Consider the following 17,783-nt stretch of genomic DNA (forward strand, 5'->3'; position numbering starts at 1 on the left):
GGGGGGAGGAGCTCCTCTACAGCTGCTCCGGAGTCCAGCCCGTGACTTTCCTGCAGCCCTCCCAGCCGCTCGCTCTGCTCTGCTGGGGGAGGGGGGAAATCCCGGACATTTTGAGTGATTTACAAATTCCCCCCGGACGCTATTTTTAGCACAAAAAGGAGGACATGTCCGGGTAAACCCGGACGAATGGTAACCCTAGTACTCCTCCAACCATGTGTGAGTAGGAATGGTTATCAGCCTGCTTACTGGGGAGGCTGTGGTTTGGGCGTCTCCTGTCCTGGAGAAATCAAGCCCACTTCTGGGACTAGTTGAGGACTTAGTTTAGGCAATGGCAGTAAACTTCAATGACTCAAGTCATAAGCATATGGCCGAAGCCATGCTTTAGGTGTTGTGGCAGGGACGCTGTCCGGTTGCTAAATATGCAGCAGAGTTCTGATGTTTGATAGTAGATACCAAGTGGAACAAGGCTGCCCAGCTTTATAATTTCTGACTTGGGTTAAACAATGATATTAAAGATGAACTGGCCTGGGTGGGATCCCTCTCTGGCCTGAATGCCTTAGTCAATCTATGCATCAAAATCGACCACCTCCTAGCTGAATGATGTCATGTAAAAAGAGCTTCCTACTGGCTTCCGTCAGCTCTGCTGACTCTGGCCCCTGCATCACCAGTCCCTTCTCCATCATCTGAACCTCTGCAAGTTGACCAGGTTCAGCCCCACCTTTCTGACGTGGAGAAGAATCGATGCTGGGCATCGGACCTATGCCTATATTGAGGGGAACCAGAGCACATTGTATCAAGCTGCCCTGCCAAGGTTTGATCTGTATGCCGTGCCCCAGCCCTGATAAGGGAATCTGGGCTGGGTTTGTGCCCTTCCCCTTTCCCCAGCAGTCCACACCAACAATTGTCCATCAGTACCTTGGTGATGGCCAATCAGAATCCAACGTATCCCTCCCTCTCCGGCTCCAGCTCCGGCACCCTGCGATGCCTGACACCAACCTAGAAGTGCTTGTGGACTCAGGTGCCTCAGACAGTTTCATGGATCTGGAGTTTTTCCGAGCACACACTACCTCTCCCAGTCCTAGGAGTACCCTGAGCTAGTGGCGTTCATAGCTGGATCACTCTTTTCACTGGGACCGGTCACCCCCCAGACAGCCCCCTTAGAGGTAACTACACTTCAAGGTCACTGAGAAATCCTTCAGTTGGGGCTACTTCATGCACTGTATTCACCATTTGTCCTTGGCATCCCCTGGCTTGTCGCTATGATCATGAATCTGCTGGTAGTCAGGCATAGTACACTTTGACTCCCTGTGTTGCCAACAGTCCTGTTTCTCAACCAGTGCCAGCAACCCTTTGTGGCTTACTTGGTTCCCCAAAGATCCAGAGACATGAAGAGGAGGTCCAAAGGTGACCCTAGCAACCCCCACAACTTCCCTAATAGCCCCACGGATTCCTATTAAATATCAACATTATGCCATCGTGTTTGACAAAAAGAAACCCAATACTCTACTGCCCCATTACAGCAACAACTGCTCCATCAACCTCCAACTAGGGGCAAAGGTTCCCTTCAGGTGCCTTTACTTCTTCTCTGAATCTGAACTACAGGCACTCCGGAGCTATCTCAAGAAATACCTGCAGAATGGGTCCATTCACCCCTCCATGTCCACAGCGGCACCCCCGATCTCCTTCATGGCTAAGAAAGACAGCTCCCTCTGGCCTTGTGTGGACTACCGAGTGCTGAACAAGATTACACTCCAAAACTGGTACTCCTTACCACTCAATAATAAGCTGTTCAAAAGATTTCCCTCTGTTAAGGTCTTCACAAAGTTGGACCTCTGCGGAGCATATAACCTGGTGTGAGAATCCAGGAAGAAGACGAATGGAATGCCTTCTATACCAGGTATTGCCACTTCAAGTATTTAGTTATGCCATTTGGGTTATGCAGTGGTCCAGCAACCTTCCCGCATTTCATAAATGAAATATTTAGGGACATACTGGACCAATTTGTTGTCATTTATCTGGATGACATCCTCATTTTCTCTGAAAGTCAGGACCTCCACAATCATCACATACATTGTCTTGGAGAGCCTCCACCACAACCAGCTCTATGTGAAACTCGAGAAATGCAAGTTTGAAAAAGACACAGTGGAATTCTTGGGATATATCATTTTGCCCCAGGGACTCACTATGGATATGCATAAGATGGTGGCAATATCTGACTGGGCCACACCTAAGGATGTACATGAGGTGCAGCAATTCCTGGGGTTCGACAGTTTCTACAGGCAATTATTAAAAAATTCCCTAGCCTGGTTGCACCCATAATGGCACTCCTGCAAAAAGAAGTGTGTTTGGTCCATAGAGGCTCCGTAGGCCTTGGATCAATTGAAGAGGGCAGTACCCATCCTGATTCACCCAGATCCCACTAAATCATATATAATCGAGGCCGATACCTTGAATTTTGCCATAGATGCAGTATTATCTCAAAATGTCGGCCCCCACAACCAACTCCTTTTATTCTCTGAAGCTAATCCTGGCAGAAGAATATTATCTGGGGCAAGTAACTACTGGCTGTCAAGGTGGCTATCAAGGAGTGAGTCCACCGTCTAGGAGGAGTCTGGTTCCTGTCCAAGTCCTAACAGATCATGAGAACCTGTAGTATGTATGGTCTGCTAGATGCCATAACTAATGCCAGATTCACTGGTCCCTCCTTTTCACTCACTTTGAGTTTGTGGTAACCTATCACCTAGGGACAAGAAATGTAAAGGCAAATGCCCTGTCCTGCAAAGATGAATATCTCAAGCCTGGTGAAGAGCCCTCTGCCACTGTGCTTAAACTGTCCAACCTTGTCAACAGGAAGATCAACAGCAGTCTGTCATTCTCTATCTGCTCTTTGCTCCCCAATGACCCATTCACAACTCAGATCCACCAGACTCTGAATGATGCAGGTACCTGACCCAACTTTGAGTTCTGACTATAATACTGTATGGCCTCCTCTATTACAATAGTTGTATTTATGTTATGGAGGGACAATCTAGGCTTCAGGTATTCAAACAATGCCACAATTTGCTACTTGCAAGCCATTTTGGCCAATTCAAGACCTGGTACCTGCTGTCGAGGAGATTCTGGTAGCCAGGCCTACAGGCTTCCGTCAATAATTATATAAGATTCTGCAACCTCAGTACCTGTACCAATAACCCATGGTCAAAACCACTACATTTTCTCCAGCATTTGCCAATGCCTTCACATCCTTAGTCTACTATATCAGTGGACTTTGTTGTAGAACTGCCATGCTTCCAGGGACACTCAGTAATCTTGATGACCTAGTAAAGATGGCACACTTCATCCCGTGCCATACTGTTCCTAGCACACAGGAGACAGCTTGGCTCTTCCTGGAAAATATCTTCCATTACCATGGATTACTAATGGGCATTGGCTTGGACGGGGGCCCCAGTTCATCTCCCAATTCTGGTGGGAATCCTCAGACTCCTTGGCATCAGGTCCCTCACCTTGTCCGCCTGTAATCTGCGGACTAAACAGAAAGAGTCAGTCAAATTTTGGAGCAGTATCTTTGCTGTAAGCAGTATCTTTTGAGTAAGCACCAGGATAGTGGACTTCCTCTGCTATGCTATGCAAATTTGCAAATAACAATGCAATCCACACCTTGACCTACCATAGTCCTTTCTTCACAAACTATGGCTTTCCCCCAGGCTTGCATCCAGGCTTGCCCATGAGTTCTCCAGTACTGGCTGCCGTGGATTTAGCCTCCAACCTGCACTGGGTGCACCAGGAGCTCAAGGAACATTTATAGTCTGCCAAAGAAGCCTATAAACACCATGCAGACTAGGACTGTCAGGCTGCCCCCAATTTGGCCATAGGGGACAAGGTGTGGCACTCTGCCAAGAACCTTAAGTGAAGCCACCCATCCTCTAAACTAGGCTATCAATACCTGGACCCCTTCTGGATTATAGAACGAGTAATCCAAGTGGCCTTCAGGTTATAGCTGCCTGAGTCCTTGAAGATCCACCCCATCTTTCATATTTCACTTTTAAAGCCCTACACCGAGAACCCATACACAAACCGCTCCAATCTGCCTCCACTACCCATAACATTCCGCTGACAGAAGGAGTATTTGGTCCATGAAATCCTTGACTCTCAGCAAATTTGGGAAGGCTCCAATACCTGGTGGACTGGAAATGCTATGGCCTGGATGAGCAGTCTTGGGCACTGGTAGAGAACATTCACATCCTTGACCTATCGTGAGAATTCCATTGGAAGAATCCTGAGAAACCAGGTCCTGAGAGGCTTTCAAGGGGGGCAACTGTCAGGAATCAGAGCCTGCAAAGCCGGTTTCTGGGCAACCTAATGAATAGTAGGCCTTAATAGGCTGCCTGATTGGCTACACATCCTGTTTGGTTGGAAGAATCAGCAGACTTGTTCCTAAGCCCAGCAGCAGCAGTTCAGCAGCTGCTCAAAACAGTTGATCGCCGCTTTGATGGCTTCTGTGTCTGCTTGTTTCCAGCCTTACTCCTGCCTTATTCTAGTCCTGCTCCTGCCTTGGACCCAGCCTTGCCTCTGCCTTACCTCCCTCCAGGTAATGCAGGCCTGACCCTTGGCTCTGATTTCTGGCTACCAACTACTGCTTTAATCATGGTCCTGACTCTTGCTCCAGGTGCTAGGCATGACTGCTTATGTCCTGGTCACTGACACCAAGGACCAGAAAGCTACCATCATTACAAAGGTATTGTGGGAGAAGATCGTTGTGTGCTATGGATTGCTGTGTAGAATCCACTCCGATCCAAAGAGACTGTTGGAAGGCTGAACCCTGTATTATAGAAGACATGTTGCTAGGCCTTCCTGTCTACCAAGTTCGGCCTGAGGAGGGAAGAAGACACAGGAAGACCCTCCAAAGAAACTATCTTCTGCCCATTAAATAGCTAATTCCCAGTACTGTATTAACACTGCACTACCGACACCTATCCAAAAACCTCCTCTTACTCTGAGCAGGAAGATAGGCAACAGAACTTCACAGTCTCCATTGCCGTCTCCCAATATAACTCATTTAGCTGTTGCTATTTTATTGTTCTAGTTACTCCTATTCTTTCCTTATCCCTTATCCTTTGTTTCCTATACCTAGTAAAGTTCACCCTGTTGTTGCATTGTTACTTTAGGGATTGTGATAATTTTATTCCTCGTATATTGGACTGTACTCCTAATATATTATTTGATAGTCAGATAATCAGTTTTCCAAAGGACAGTACCTCTTATGTTCAGAGGCAGTAGGAGGGGGGTACTACTGAGTCATTAGCCAGGAGGTCACTGGGGGTCTACACTTGTCCAGTGGCTCTTTTGGAAACCGTGGGGCTTTCTCTCCCCTCCCCTGCCCCTTTACAGATATATTTCAGGATGCCTGGCTAGTCAAGGGCTAGTCCAAAAGCTCAGGTTATATCCAGCATATGACTCATTCAGTCAACCTTCAAGGCCGTAGGCCTACTGATCAATGCAGACAAGTCTACCCTTTACCCTGTACAGAGGATAGAGTTTATAGGGGTTGTGTTGCACGCTACCCAGGCCAGAGTGTTCCTCCCAGAGTCAAGATTCCAATCTATTTAGTCTCTCATGACAGACCTCAAGTTTCAATCACAACAGCCTGAAACTGTACGAGGCTCCTACGGCACATGGCCTTGTGCACATATGTAGTAGGACCCATGAAGTTGCACCTCAAGCCCCTCCAGACATGGCGCGAGTCAGTGTACTTGCCAAGCTGTCTTCCTCTGGACACTGTGCTCACAGTACCTTCGCAGATTCTAATTTTGCTGAATTGGTAGTTGGATCCTCTCAATGTTTGTGTGGGTGTTCCCTTTCTCTGCCTTGAACGGTCAATGACACTGGTCTCAGATGTGTCGGCTCTAGGGTGGGATGCTTACTGGGGGCCTCTCCAAACTCAGGGTCTTTATCCTCCAGGGAGCTCACTCTTCATATCAATATCATAGAGCTCAGGACAATTTGTCTTGCCTGTCAGTCTTTCCTACCTCATATCAGGGAGAGAAACCTATTTGTTCTTAAAGACAACATCACTGCAGTGTTTTACCTCAACAGGCAGGGATGAGCTTGGTCATCCCTCCTTTTTCAGGAAGCAATTCACCTGTGGGAATTTTGCATAGCTCATTCAATCAACCTTGAGGCCTCTTACCTTCCAGGGGTGTAGAACAAGCTAGCAAACTGCCTGAGCAGGCCATTTTTGAGTCACCATGAGTGGTCTCTTTGCCCAGATATAACCAGATGCATTTTCCAGCACTGGGGGTCTCCCCAAGTAGACCTATTTGCAATCAAGTCCGACAGAAAATGTCAACAGTTCTCCCTGCAAGGCCACAGTCCAAGCTCCATAACAGGCACCTTCCTGCTACTCTGGACAGAAAAGCTTTACTACAATTTTCCCCCAATTCCACTCCTATACAGAGTGCTACTAAAGATCAAGTGGGACCAGGCCCAGATTATATTAATAGCCCAAGTGTAGCCCTGCCAACACTGGTTCTCCATGCTACTGGACTTCTCAGTGGGAACTCAAATCTCACTTGGATTTGATTTCTCAAGACCACAGTCAGCTGCTCCACCTGAACCTGCAATCCCTTAATTCAACATCCTGGAAGCGCCAAGGCTAAATCTCAGAGAGCAGGCTTGCTCAGAGCAAATTTTCCAGATCTTACCAAGTAGCAAAAAACGCTCACCAAGGCCACCGACCTGTCAAAATGGAAGCAGTTTCGTATCTGGACTTGTCAGACCAGGGTTTCACTGATACACTCCTCCATCCAACATGTACTCAACTGTCTCCTGCACCTGAAACAAATAGCAAGGCCTTAGCTATTTCCTCTATCAAGATTCACCTGGCAGCAATATCAGTTTTCCACCCTCGCTGGTCTATGAATTAAAAGAACAATCAACATTCAATTCAAGCCACTGGCAACGTAGGTACGATCCAGACCTAACATTCGTGTCTAAAGACCAAAATGGTAACACTCTCATCATAACACTTGAAGTACTATCGACATTTCCAAACAGCCAACACAGGTCTATAATGATCTACATAGGCATTGAAATTCCTGTGTTCTTTCTGAAACAGGTACCACGATGGAATTTTGCTAAAGCTGATTGGGATGCCTAAAAACAGACTGTTGAGAAAACTGTTGCAAGAATTCCAGCAAGACCGGAATGCTATGCTCCTGAAAGTAGCAGGAAAGAATAACATTCCCCGAGGATTCCGGAAAAAGCACACTCCTTGCTGGATGAGAGAGATGCAGTAGTTGCTCTGGAAATACAATCAGACCAGGAATTCTCATATCGCAAAAGCCCTGATACACTCCCTTGACACAGCAAGATGCCAGTGATGGCTTGATTGCGCGCAAAACCTTGATTTTACATGTTCAAGTCGTCGAACCTGGACACTACTACGATGTCTTGGGGACGCTAATCCCACAGAGTACTGGCCACCAAATATCTGGCCAAACTCAATAGCCTCCAAACTGGTAGAGAACACAAAAGGACCACATGATAAACACACAAGAAGAGAAGTGTATCAACAACTTTACCGAACACTTGCCTGAATCCCCTGAAGAGAACCTTCCACCATCGGGGAAGTAAAAGAAGGACTTGCCGTGATGAAAAAAGGGAAGGCTGCAAGCCCTGACAGTATTCCACCAGTATTCCTCAATCATCTCAGCCCCAAAGGACTCCAATGGCTAGCAACATTGTACTCCACTACCTTAAGGACAGTATGGATCCCTGAAATATGGCGTGAGGCAATGGTAATTGCCATTCCAAAGCCTGGAAAGCCCCCTGATGAAGCGGGAAGCTCTAGGCCAATTTCTCTATTATGTACGACCTATAAACTTCTTGAACGTATCATCCTCAAAAGAATACACCCTTTTACTGACCCAATTATCCCTGTCGAACAGGCAGGCTTCCGGCCAAACCGTAGTTGTTGTGACCAAGCTCTGGCACTCACAACTCACATTGAGGCTGGCTATCAAAAAAACCTAAAGACTGGCTCAGTATTTGTTGACTGGTCATCTGCGTATGATACTGTATGGATTAAGGGCCTGATGCTGAAACTTGCTAAAATTATACACTGCTACTAAACACTTTGCCTGCTGTGGACCATGCTGAGTAACAGATGCCTGCGGGTGTACCTGGGTAATAAGACCAGCTCACCCTGTACCATAAACAGTGGGCTAGCACAAGGCTCTGTATTTGTGCCAACACTTCTTAATATTTGCATGAGTGACATGTCTCCAATTAAATCACGAAAATCTGGATATGCAGATGATCTTGCCATGACAATCCAAGCATCAAACCGCCATGACATTGAGAAAGCATTAAGGGAGGACCTTCAAAATATGGAACAATACTTCCAGAAATGGAGGCTCAAAGCAAACCCTGGAAAAACAATAGTAAGCACATTTCATCTTGATAATAAGAGTGCCAAAAACACACTGAAAGTAGCTTTCTGTGGTAAAAATGTGCAACGCGATTACACTCCAACATATCTCGGAGTGAAACTCTACCAGACCCTCTCCTTCCATGATCATCTTGAGAAGGTAGCTGCAAAAATAAAAACAGTCAACATAATGCATAAACTAGCAGGTCCAACCTGGTGTGCATTAGCATCAGTGTTGCGAACATCTGCAATAGCACTTATATATTCAATAGCTGAATATTGTGCACCGGTATGGAGCAGATGCAACCACACATGACTTGTGGATAGCCAGCTAAATATAGTGATGCAGTGCATCATGGGAATCCTTAAGTTGACTTCAACACCATGGCTACCTGTCCTGTCTCACATCGCTCACCCGCCAATACGCCGAACTGCTGCAACATTCCGCAAAGCTCAGCGAATCCAGGAAAACAGATGTCTTCCTATTCACCAAGAACTTGACAACGTGCCCTGCCCTCCAACGTCTTAAGTCCTTCAAGCCTTTCTGGGAACATTTGTTTAGCTTCATGCAATCAGGCTATGATCAGAAGGAGGCTTGGAAAGCAGATTGGGCTAAACAAGACTTAAAAAATAAGCACCGTGTGCCAGATCCCACACAGAAGGTTCCTGGGTTTGACCTTCCATGGTCAGCTTGGTCAACTCTGAACCAAATTCGAACCAACCATGGTAAATGCAGATATCATCTAATGCACAAATGGAAAATCAAGGACTCCCCGGTGTGTGAGTGTGGTTCCCCACAACAGACCATCAAACATATCACTACCTACTGCCCAACTTATAAATATGAAGGCGGCATTACTGCAATAAATTCTGCTACTCTTGATGTAGCCATTTGGCTTGATCAACTTCAGGTGAAATTGTAGTTGCTGCTCTACGCCAGCCATACGAAAGAAGAAGATGATGAACCTTGCTGGGATAACTTCTGTTTTTTCTAACAACATGACAATGAGATTCCTTAAAGGCCTAGAAAGGTTGCACCCTCAATTAAGATAACCTGTTCCCCCTTAGGACTTGAACTTGGTCCTGTCTAAACTTATGGGCCATTTGAGGCTTTGAAAATGTGCTCCATACTACATCTTCCATGGAATGTGGTTTTCCTAATTGCTATCACTTCTGCCAGAAGAGTCTCTGAACTGCGTGTACTATATACAGTCTTCTTTAAAGATAAGGTACAGGTCTGTCGCATCTTATGCACATTTAACATGCGTGATTTCAGCTTTACGCAGTCGGCAAAAACAAAAAACAAAAAAAAGAGAAAAATAACAATTTTAATACTGTACTTGTAGTGCGGGCGATTTTGCCCGCCATTCAACTCAATATAATTTTGACTATACGTGGTTTTCGCTTTACATGCTAACCGCGGAACGGAACCCCCGCGTAAGATGAGACTCGCCTGTATACTTACGCTCTCATCTGAGTTTTGTCTCTAAAGTAGTTTCAATTTTTCATATCAGTCAACCAATTTACTTATCTGTATTTTACCCAAAACCACACACAAATAAGGACGAGCAAAGGCTACACATATTGGATGTTAGATGAGCATTGGTGTTTTATACAGACAGGACCAAATTGTTTCAGTGGTCCACCCAATGCTTCGTGGCTTTAGCAGACAGAATTAAAGGTCTTCCAATCTCCTCACAGATAATTTGATATTCGATAACTTCCTGTATCAGCTCTTGTTATGATCTGGCAGGCATTTCTCCACCAGACAAGCTGACAGTTCACTCCAGACGAGTGCAAGCATCCTCAACAGCGTTCCTAGTGCAGATCCCTATCCATGACATTTGTAAAGTAGCAACCTGGTCATTGGTGCACACTTTCTGCTCTCATTATGCTATCACCCAGTACTCTAGAGAGGATGCTATATTTGGTCGTGCTGTACTACAGTCTGTGTATACATGAACTGTGATCCCTCCACCTATATTACTGCTTGGGAGTCACCAAGAGTGGAATGCACATGTGCAATCACTCAAAGAAAAAAAACGTACTAACCTTTCATAACTGTTGTTCTTCGAGATGTGTTGCACATGTCCATTCCATGACTCTTTCCCCCTCCCCACATTGGAGTTTCCAGAAAGAAGGAACTGAGGGAACTTGGGGTCAGCTGGGCTCTTTATACTGGCACCAGTGGTACACAGCAGCAGAGGGTGCTCAAGGCGCCCCGCTGGACACCGCTGAGGGAAAAATTTCCAGTGACTGTGCACGGGGCATGCGCACATCAAAGGTGGAAAGGACATGTGCAACACATCTGGAAGAACAACAGTTACAAAAGGTTAGTAACCGTTTTTCAGTCAAAGTTGCATTGTCTTTTACCCTCCTCTTAATTCTAAATTATTATCTTTTACTCTGTCGTACGTGACTCTTCACTCATATGGTTCTGTCCAGTGTTACAGAAACCTTTCTTTTGAGTGCAGACAGGTGTTCTTGGTTTTAAATGTCTGAATTTTGTTTTATTATGGTGCTATTTCTACATTCTTTGAGATCTACTGCTGAAAAACACTAAATAAGAGCTGTGTGTTGTTATAGTTGGTGAAACAACATATTTGCATGTATACAGTGGAACCCTCTTATACTAAAATGTTTTCTTTTATATTCTCAGAAAAGCTGCACTGCAATTGCAGGAAACTCTAGATGCTGTGTTTATGTGGGTGGGTAGAAGTATGATGTTGAAGGGCACGAGCCTCTGGGGTATGTCTATATAGCATCTGGGAGTGAGCTGCCTAGCCTTGGTCCACAGATGCGTGCTAGCAGGGCTAGAACTAGCGCTATTGTTAGCTGTGTAGATGGTGCTTTGTTATTGCAGCTTGGGCTGGAGCCTGGACTCTGAAGTCGCTAAAAATAGCATGCTAGCGCAAGCTCATCTATCACAAGTCTGTGGTCCCGGGCTGGGACGCTTGCTCCCAGATGCTGTGTACACATATTTAGTTGGGGATTGGCCCTGCTTTCAGCGGGGGGGGAGTTGGACTACATGACCTCCTGAGGTCCCTTCCAACCCTGATATTCTATATCCTGGAAGACTATAGTTTCACTCCTGTCAGGGAGCTGCAGTAGCAGTATCACCCAGTATCACTGGGAACAGTTGCAGCAATACCTAGAAGCAAAGGATCCTTCCTTACCCTTTCTCCACAACATAGTGGCAAATCCTCTTCTTCCTTGTTGATTCAGAGCAATGTAGGAGGGAAAATGATTGTTCCTTTGGAATGCAGCACTGAGCACCTGTCTGGTAAGTGACAAGTGCTGCATTCTTAGAGGATTAGCACAGGGAAAACCTTTTACAGTGAAGTGAAGTTGCAATATAATTGAAGTGAAAATGCAATAAAATGTAATGATGGAATTCAGGACTTCCGCTCGACTATAATTTAATGTGTGTCTGTAATAATAATTTTAAAATGGAAACAAAAAGGTGTGTTGAGGAGTATAGACATGCTGCTTGGAAGTACTTAGCATTTCAGAAAAGAAATGATTTCATAGTACTTTTTTTTCCCTCCAACAAGGCTATTGTGGTGACTGATGGAGAACGTATTCTTGGCCTTGGAGACCTTGGCTGTTATGGAATGGGCATCCCAGTTGGTAAATTGGCCCTTTACACAGCATGTGGAGGAATGAAACCACAGGAATGTCTGCCTGTAATCCTGGATGTGGGAACTGATAATGAGGTAAATACTTTTCCTAGGTTCCATGAACATTTCACATATTTTAGGAGCAACCGGCTGAATTGTATAATTGTATTTATCTGTTCTATTAAAGGGTAAACGTAGCATTTTGGGTGAGGATATTATTCCCTTTGTCTTATTTTTCCCTCCTGTGAGTACTTATTCTCCTTCTTACTTGTTGTATGTAATTATTCTTTCATACAGTTTTATTCAGTTTACCAATATATTTATTAGAGTCTATATATTGATATCTTTCTACTGACAATTTAGTACATTGAAAAGGCCCAGATTATTTTCCACTGGCAAAAAGTCTGGCACAGGATCATTAATTGTGGAGATTTCACAATGCACCTGAAACCTTCCCTTCACCAGAGGCCCTACAGGTGGTCAGCACAGCCCCAAAAGTGGATTGCACTGGCTTGGGTGGTGTTTGGTATATGCCCAGTGCAGCCTTCCCTGCGTGGCAATTATATAGCCCACAGAGAGACTAGGCCCTGGAAATGGCCGCTTCTCTTCTTGGGAAGTGAATTCCCTTGGGGTGCAGCAGCCCTCACACAGAAACTTTCTGTGCCTACTGGGGTTGAACTTGGTCCACTATGACTAGTTTGTAAGGATGCCCAAAATTTACTGCTACCTCTTTATGAGCAAAGGTCCTATTTAATAACATACTTCCAAATAATTCATTAATGCCTCTAGTCCCAGTTTCTTTTTTCCAAACACATGAAGAGAAACTTGATGGTTTGTGAGATGTTCACTGTTGTTTTCATAGGATGAAATCCAGGTACCACTGAAGTCAGTGGAAAAACACCCATTAACTTCTATGGCATCTGGATTTGACCTGTAATTACTTTACCCTGTATTTTTTTCATTTTAGTATAAGAGCTGATGTGTAAACTGGACTTTCAACCAAAGTGAATTTTAATTTTTGACCATTTTAATTTTGGTCAAAAAATTGTGGTTCTTTGAGTGGTTGCACATATGTTCCACTAGGTGTGTGGATGCCCAACACACTGGGGTCAGAGAGTTTTCTGCAGTGACTTCAAAACATTGTCTATGCAGCTATTTTTTAGAGCACTAGTGCAAACTCTGCTACCCAAGTCTGCAGACCCGGGCTGGGAGGCTCGCTCCCACTCATTCCAAAATGCTCTGTAGACATACCCTACCTGTGTCATCTTGGCAATGTATCTTTTTAGCTGCACCTCTGAACACTGAAATTAGTCTTATTTTTGAAATATATTTATGTCTAGTCCATAGGATAGCAGTGAAAAATAGTGTCTTTTCTTGCAAGAATAGAAAATAATAAAGAATTGATTGTGTACATTGTCCTGATGTCTTTGATATCTGGTATCTGACATATATTAAGTATGTAAGTATAGTAGAGGATAGACAGTTCAATATCTTTTTGTATACACAAGCATACAATTATAAAATATATATTCTTTATGAGATCAGTGATTTTTAGGACACTCCAAGTGCACTCAATGGGTCTCTTTTCCAACATGCTTAAAATTGTTAAAAGACTGATAGGAGAAGAAAAAGGATGTCCTACAGCAATATTTTCAGATACAGATGTGGCAGATTGTAGATGAGGGAGGAAGAGTATGGGCTTATTATTGGAACCCCTAAAATGCAGTAGACGGTATGAGGTGTGACACTATTCAGAACTCGTTCATTTAACAATAACTAACATTTGAAAACCCATTACCCCATTAAGGATTTTGGCTCCATAAGTGATATGGAAACCATGAAAGGAACAAAATATAGTTCAGTGACATAAGGAATGTACTGGTTGCTTCAATGCAGAGTAATTGCTGTACCAGTATGTTCCATAAGATCTCCATATAAAAGGCCATGATGGCACCTTACTTCTGCATGCTTAATTTACACACCAGACTTTTTCTAGATTTCTTTTGTAGAATCATATTAATGTAGGGCTGGAAGGGACCTTGAGAAGTCATCCAGTCCCGCCAGAGGCAGAATCAAGTAAATCTAGACCATCCACAATAGCTGTTTGTCTAACCTGTTCTTAAAAACCTTCAGTGATGGGCCTTCTCCAGCCTCCCTTGGAAGCCTATTCCAGAGCTTAACTACCCTTATAGAGACAAAGCTTTTCCTAATGACTAACCTAAATCTCCCTTGCTGCAGATTAAGCCCATTACTTCTTGTCCTACCTTCAGTGGACAGGGAGAACAATTGATCACAGTCCTCTTTATAACAGCTCTTAACATATTTGAGGACTGTTTTCAGGCCCCGCTCAGTCTTCTTTTCTCAAGACTAAACATACCCAGTTTTTTTAACCTTTCCTCATAGGTCAGGTTTTCTAATTCTTTTAATATTTTTGTTGCTCTCCTCTGGACTTTCTCCAGTTTGTTCACAGCTTTCCTGAAGTGTGACACCCAGAATGTTTATGTGAATATGAACATAAGAGTTTGCAAAATTTCAAGGGGAACTAGTGAGAGGATGTTACATAAAACAGACACAGTTTCCCTTCATGTAGGGGACCTTTGAGTAATTCGCTTGGGTTGATATAACAATTTGGCAGCATTTCATTTTCAGTAAATTGATGGAGACCTTTAAGTTCTTTCTTGATGTTTATTAATCTCTTACTTAATGCAAAGTTACAGTATGTCTGGTAATACTCTCAGAAACAGTCTCAACTGTAATGTAATAAAAGGTTATTTCTGCTTAATTTCTAACTCATGGGTGGGTATCAGGAATTTAGGTAAATCTAAATAAAACAACATGAGCATATATCAGTTCAATCTCAGTCTTACCATAACAGATAATCTTTTATTAACACAAACATAGCACTGAAAATAATCTTTGACCAAGTTATGGTTTGCTCTTTTTTTGGTTAAAAAAAGTACTTGATATCAAAGTCTGTTCTATGAATTCATAGCTTTCAACTTCTCATCTGTAGTAACTTATAACTTAGTCAGAACTACACATGGAAAGTAATGAAGCAGAAGAGGAAGAGTAAATGAAAATGCAGACCCTTTGAGGTGACAGATAAGCGGTAATATCAAAAGACCTTACTGCAGAGTTTAATTTCAACCAAATCAAAATCAAAGATTTATGGTTGTGGTTTCAATGCATGGAACCAAATCAACAGCTTGAATGGGCTTTTGTACTTTATTTAAAGGCAAGATATCAATAATATTATTAGATAAACATAATAAATAGTTTCAGGATTTTTTACACATCCTGTCTGAGGCAAAGTTATTTTAGAATATCAGTTTAAAAATTGTGATAACTCTAGGCCCTGGGTTAAAGTAGGTATTTTACTGTTTTTCGTGGAGCTTCCATCTCGCGCTTATTGGTTTGGTTGTTTAAGCAACAGAATATTTCTTAAATGGCCCTACAGATGATTTTTATAAAACCTATGTTGTATAGGAATATTTACAAGAAGGAACACCAGTAAATACACACATAAAATATACAGGTAGTCCTACATATTTTAGGTGTAGTGTTATATTCAGTGATGGACACAGGTACTTGTGCAGTATTGCAGTATACTAAGAGATCCACAAATAGTTGGTTTTTGGATAAAGGGGGGTATTTTGTGAAGAATTGCAATATGGAGGTAAATACATAGGTGTTGTATATTAAGTATTCAAAGGAGAGAGTGGCATTTTTTAGATAAAATACAGTGTAGTTTGAGCTTGGAGTTGTTACTGTTTGTCTGTTTCTTGCACGTTACACGTTGTTCATTGGTTAAACGCCAATACTCTTCAGACCTGGTGTTTAATCATCTAATTTGAGTACTGTTACACATTTCATTTTTCTTATATTTTGTTTACCTGCATTATGATTGTAGAGGAGGGGTAGGCAACCTATGGCACGCGTGCTGCCTTCGGCACGCAAGCTGATTTTCAGTGGCACTCACACTGTCCTGGCCACCGGTCCGGGGGGCTCTGCATTTTAATTTAATTTTAAATGACGCTTCTTAAACATTTTAAAAACCTTATTTATTTTACATACAACAATAGTTTAGTTATATATTATAGACTTATAGAAAGAGACCTTCTAAAAATGTTAAAATGTATTACTGGCACGCGAAACCTTAATTTAGAGTGAATAAATGAAGACTCGGCACACCACTTCTGAAAGGTTGCCGAGTTTTCTCTTGTGAGCCATGGAATGAGAATGCATTACCTGGCTCATATTAATATTCTGAGATCCTAAATAATTTTTTGTTGTATTATACATTTTAGGGGAGTGCTCCATAGGGAATAATAGGCTTGTTGTTCTTGTTGTCTAAAACAGAAGATTTTGTCCAAAACCTGAAAATTTTGATTGAGAAACGCTGCCCTGTATCTAATAGGAGTTGTAGACTGTCCTGATGCACCCTTCTTGCTGAATTGCTGAGATGCATCATGGGAGATGTAGTTTGGCCAGGGATTCCGGTCCAGAGAGGAGAATGGGGCATGAGTCAGCCTGGTATACTTTCCAAATCGAAATTTTTCAGTTTGGGGATTTTTTGTAGTGATGTGTTTTGGGTTTTTTGTTTTGTTTTGTTTTGACAAAAAGTCATTTTTTTCTGTGGAAAGCTGGCCAAAAAATTGTCTAATTGAAAACTCAATTTTCAATCTAAAAATAGTTTCAATGGAAAATCTTCATCCAGCCTTAATAATCTACTGTATCTGCCCACATCGTCTTCAGCAAAGGTTGAAACTGCGTGAATATATTTAATTTTTGATTATGAAAGTTTAGAAGAATTCGTTTCCATTGGAATTCTACCAGTGTTTGTAAGTAGTAAGTTATGGAAAATATCTGTTCAGAAGTCTTCTTTTGTGGCACCCTGAAATTCTATTTTCTGTTTTTCATGTATGTGTTGTCACTTATCTTTCTTAACATTATTCAGAACTGCGTAGAGAATGGCAATTTTTCCTATAGATCTGCTCTTCAGAATCATTAGTTTGTTTTCAAACTGGATTACTATTCTGGTGTGTAGGCAGCTATTATTGATGATCTCATTCCACAATATTTATATTACAGTGATGCCAGAGTCCTCAGTCTGGATGATGGCCCTTATCATGTTTGGGGTCCCATTGTATGCTTAACATGACATCATGGTCCTATTCCTTGAATAACTTACATTTTAGAGAGACAGATGACATACCAAGTGTTGGGGAAAGGAATACAATCATATGTAGTTCTTATATACCTATGCATTTTTCTAAATAGTTAAAGTAAATGCCAGTTATTCACATCTGGCCCTCAGTGTACCCATCATTATGTATTAATACTTTGCATTCATATATGTGGAATCTTATGTCCATTAAAATAAATATGGATTTAATGTATCCTGGATGTTAAAACAGGCCACAGGGAAGATCCGTTGTCAGCAACAAAAATGTTAATACAAACCACTACTGGATACAAAGCTCTTTACTGTAGCACAGGTTTTGGAATACTATGTTGTATTTGGAAACCACACGTACTGTTTAATCTTGTGTAATGGTTTGCTTGTCAGCCTGTACCTGCCTTTTGGCTGTTTTATTTCTCCACAAAGTTCTTTATCTTCTATTCAAATTTCTATCTGTGAGCTAAATCTAAGTTTTCTAAGTTGTCTTTTCTTCTTTGAGTATGTACTGTGTGTGTGTGTGTGTGTGTGTGTGTGTGTGTGTGTGTGTGTGTGT

General features: G+C 42.7%; 1 protein-coding gene across 3 annotated transcripts in view; it reads left to right on the top strand.

Moving 5' to 3' along the window:
* Positions 1 to 17,783, top strand: part of ME1 (malic enzyme 1) — a 400,997-nt gene that overhangs the window by 225,446 nt on the left and 157,768 nt on the right. For all 3 annotated transcript variants that reach the window (XM_026654431.2, XM_024193234.3, XM_026654437.2), the window contains exon 5: positions 11,983 to 12,144. In XM_026654431.2, coding sequence (XP_026510216.1) covers positions 11,983 to 12,144 — 162 coding nt within the window. The remainder of the gene's footprint in view (positions 1 to 11,982; positions 12,145 to 17,783) is intronic.

Source organism: Terrapene carolina, unplaced genomic scaffold, assembly GCF_002925995.2.
Source record: "Terrapene carolina triunguis isolate 2854851 unplaced genomic scaffold, T_m_triunguis-2.0 Scaffold42, whole genome shotgun sequence".
Classification (NCBI taxonomy): domain Eukaryota; kingdom Metazoa; phylum Chordata; order Testudines; family Emydidae; genus Terrapene; species Terrapene triunguis.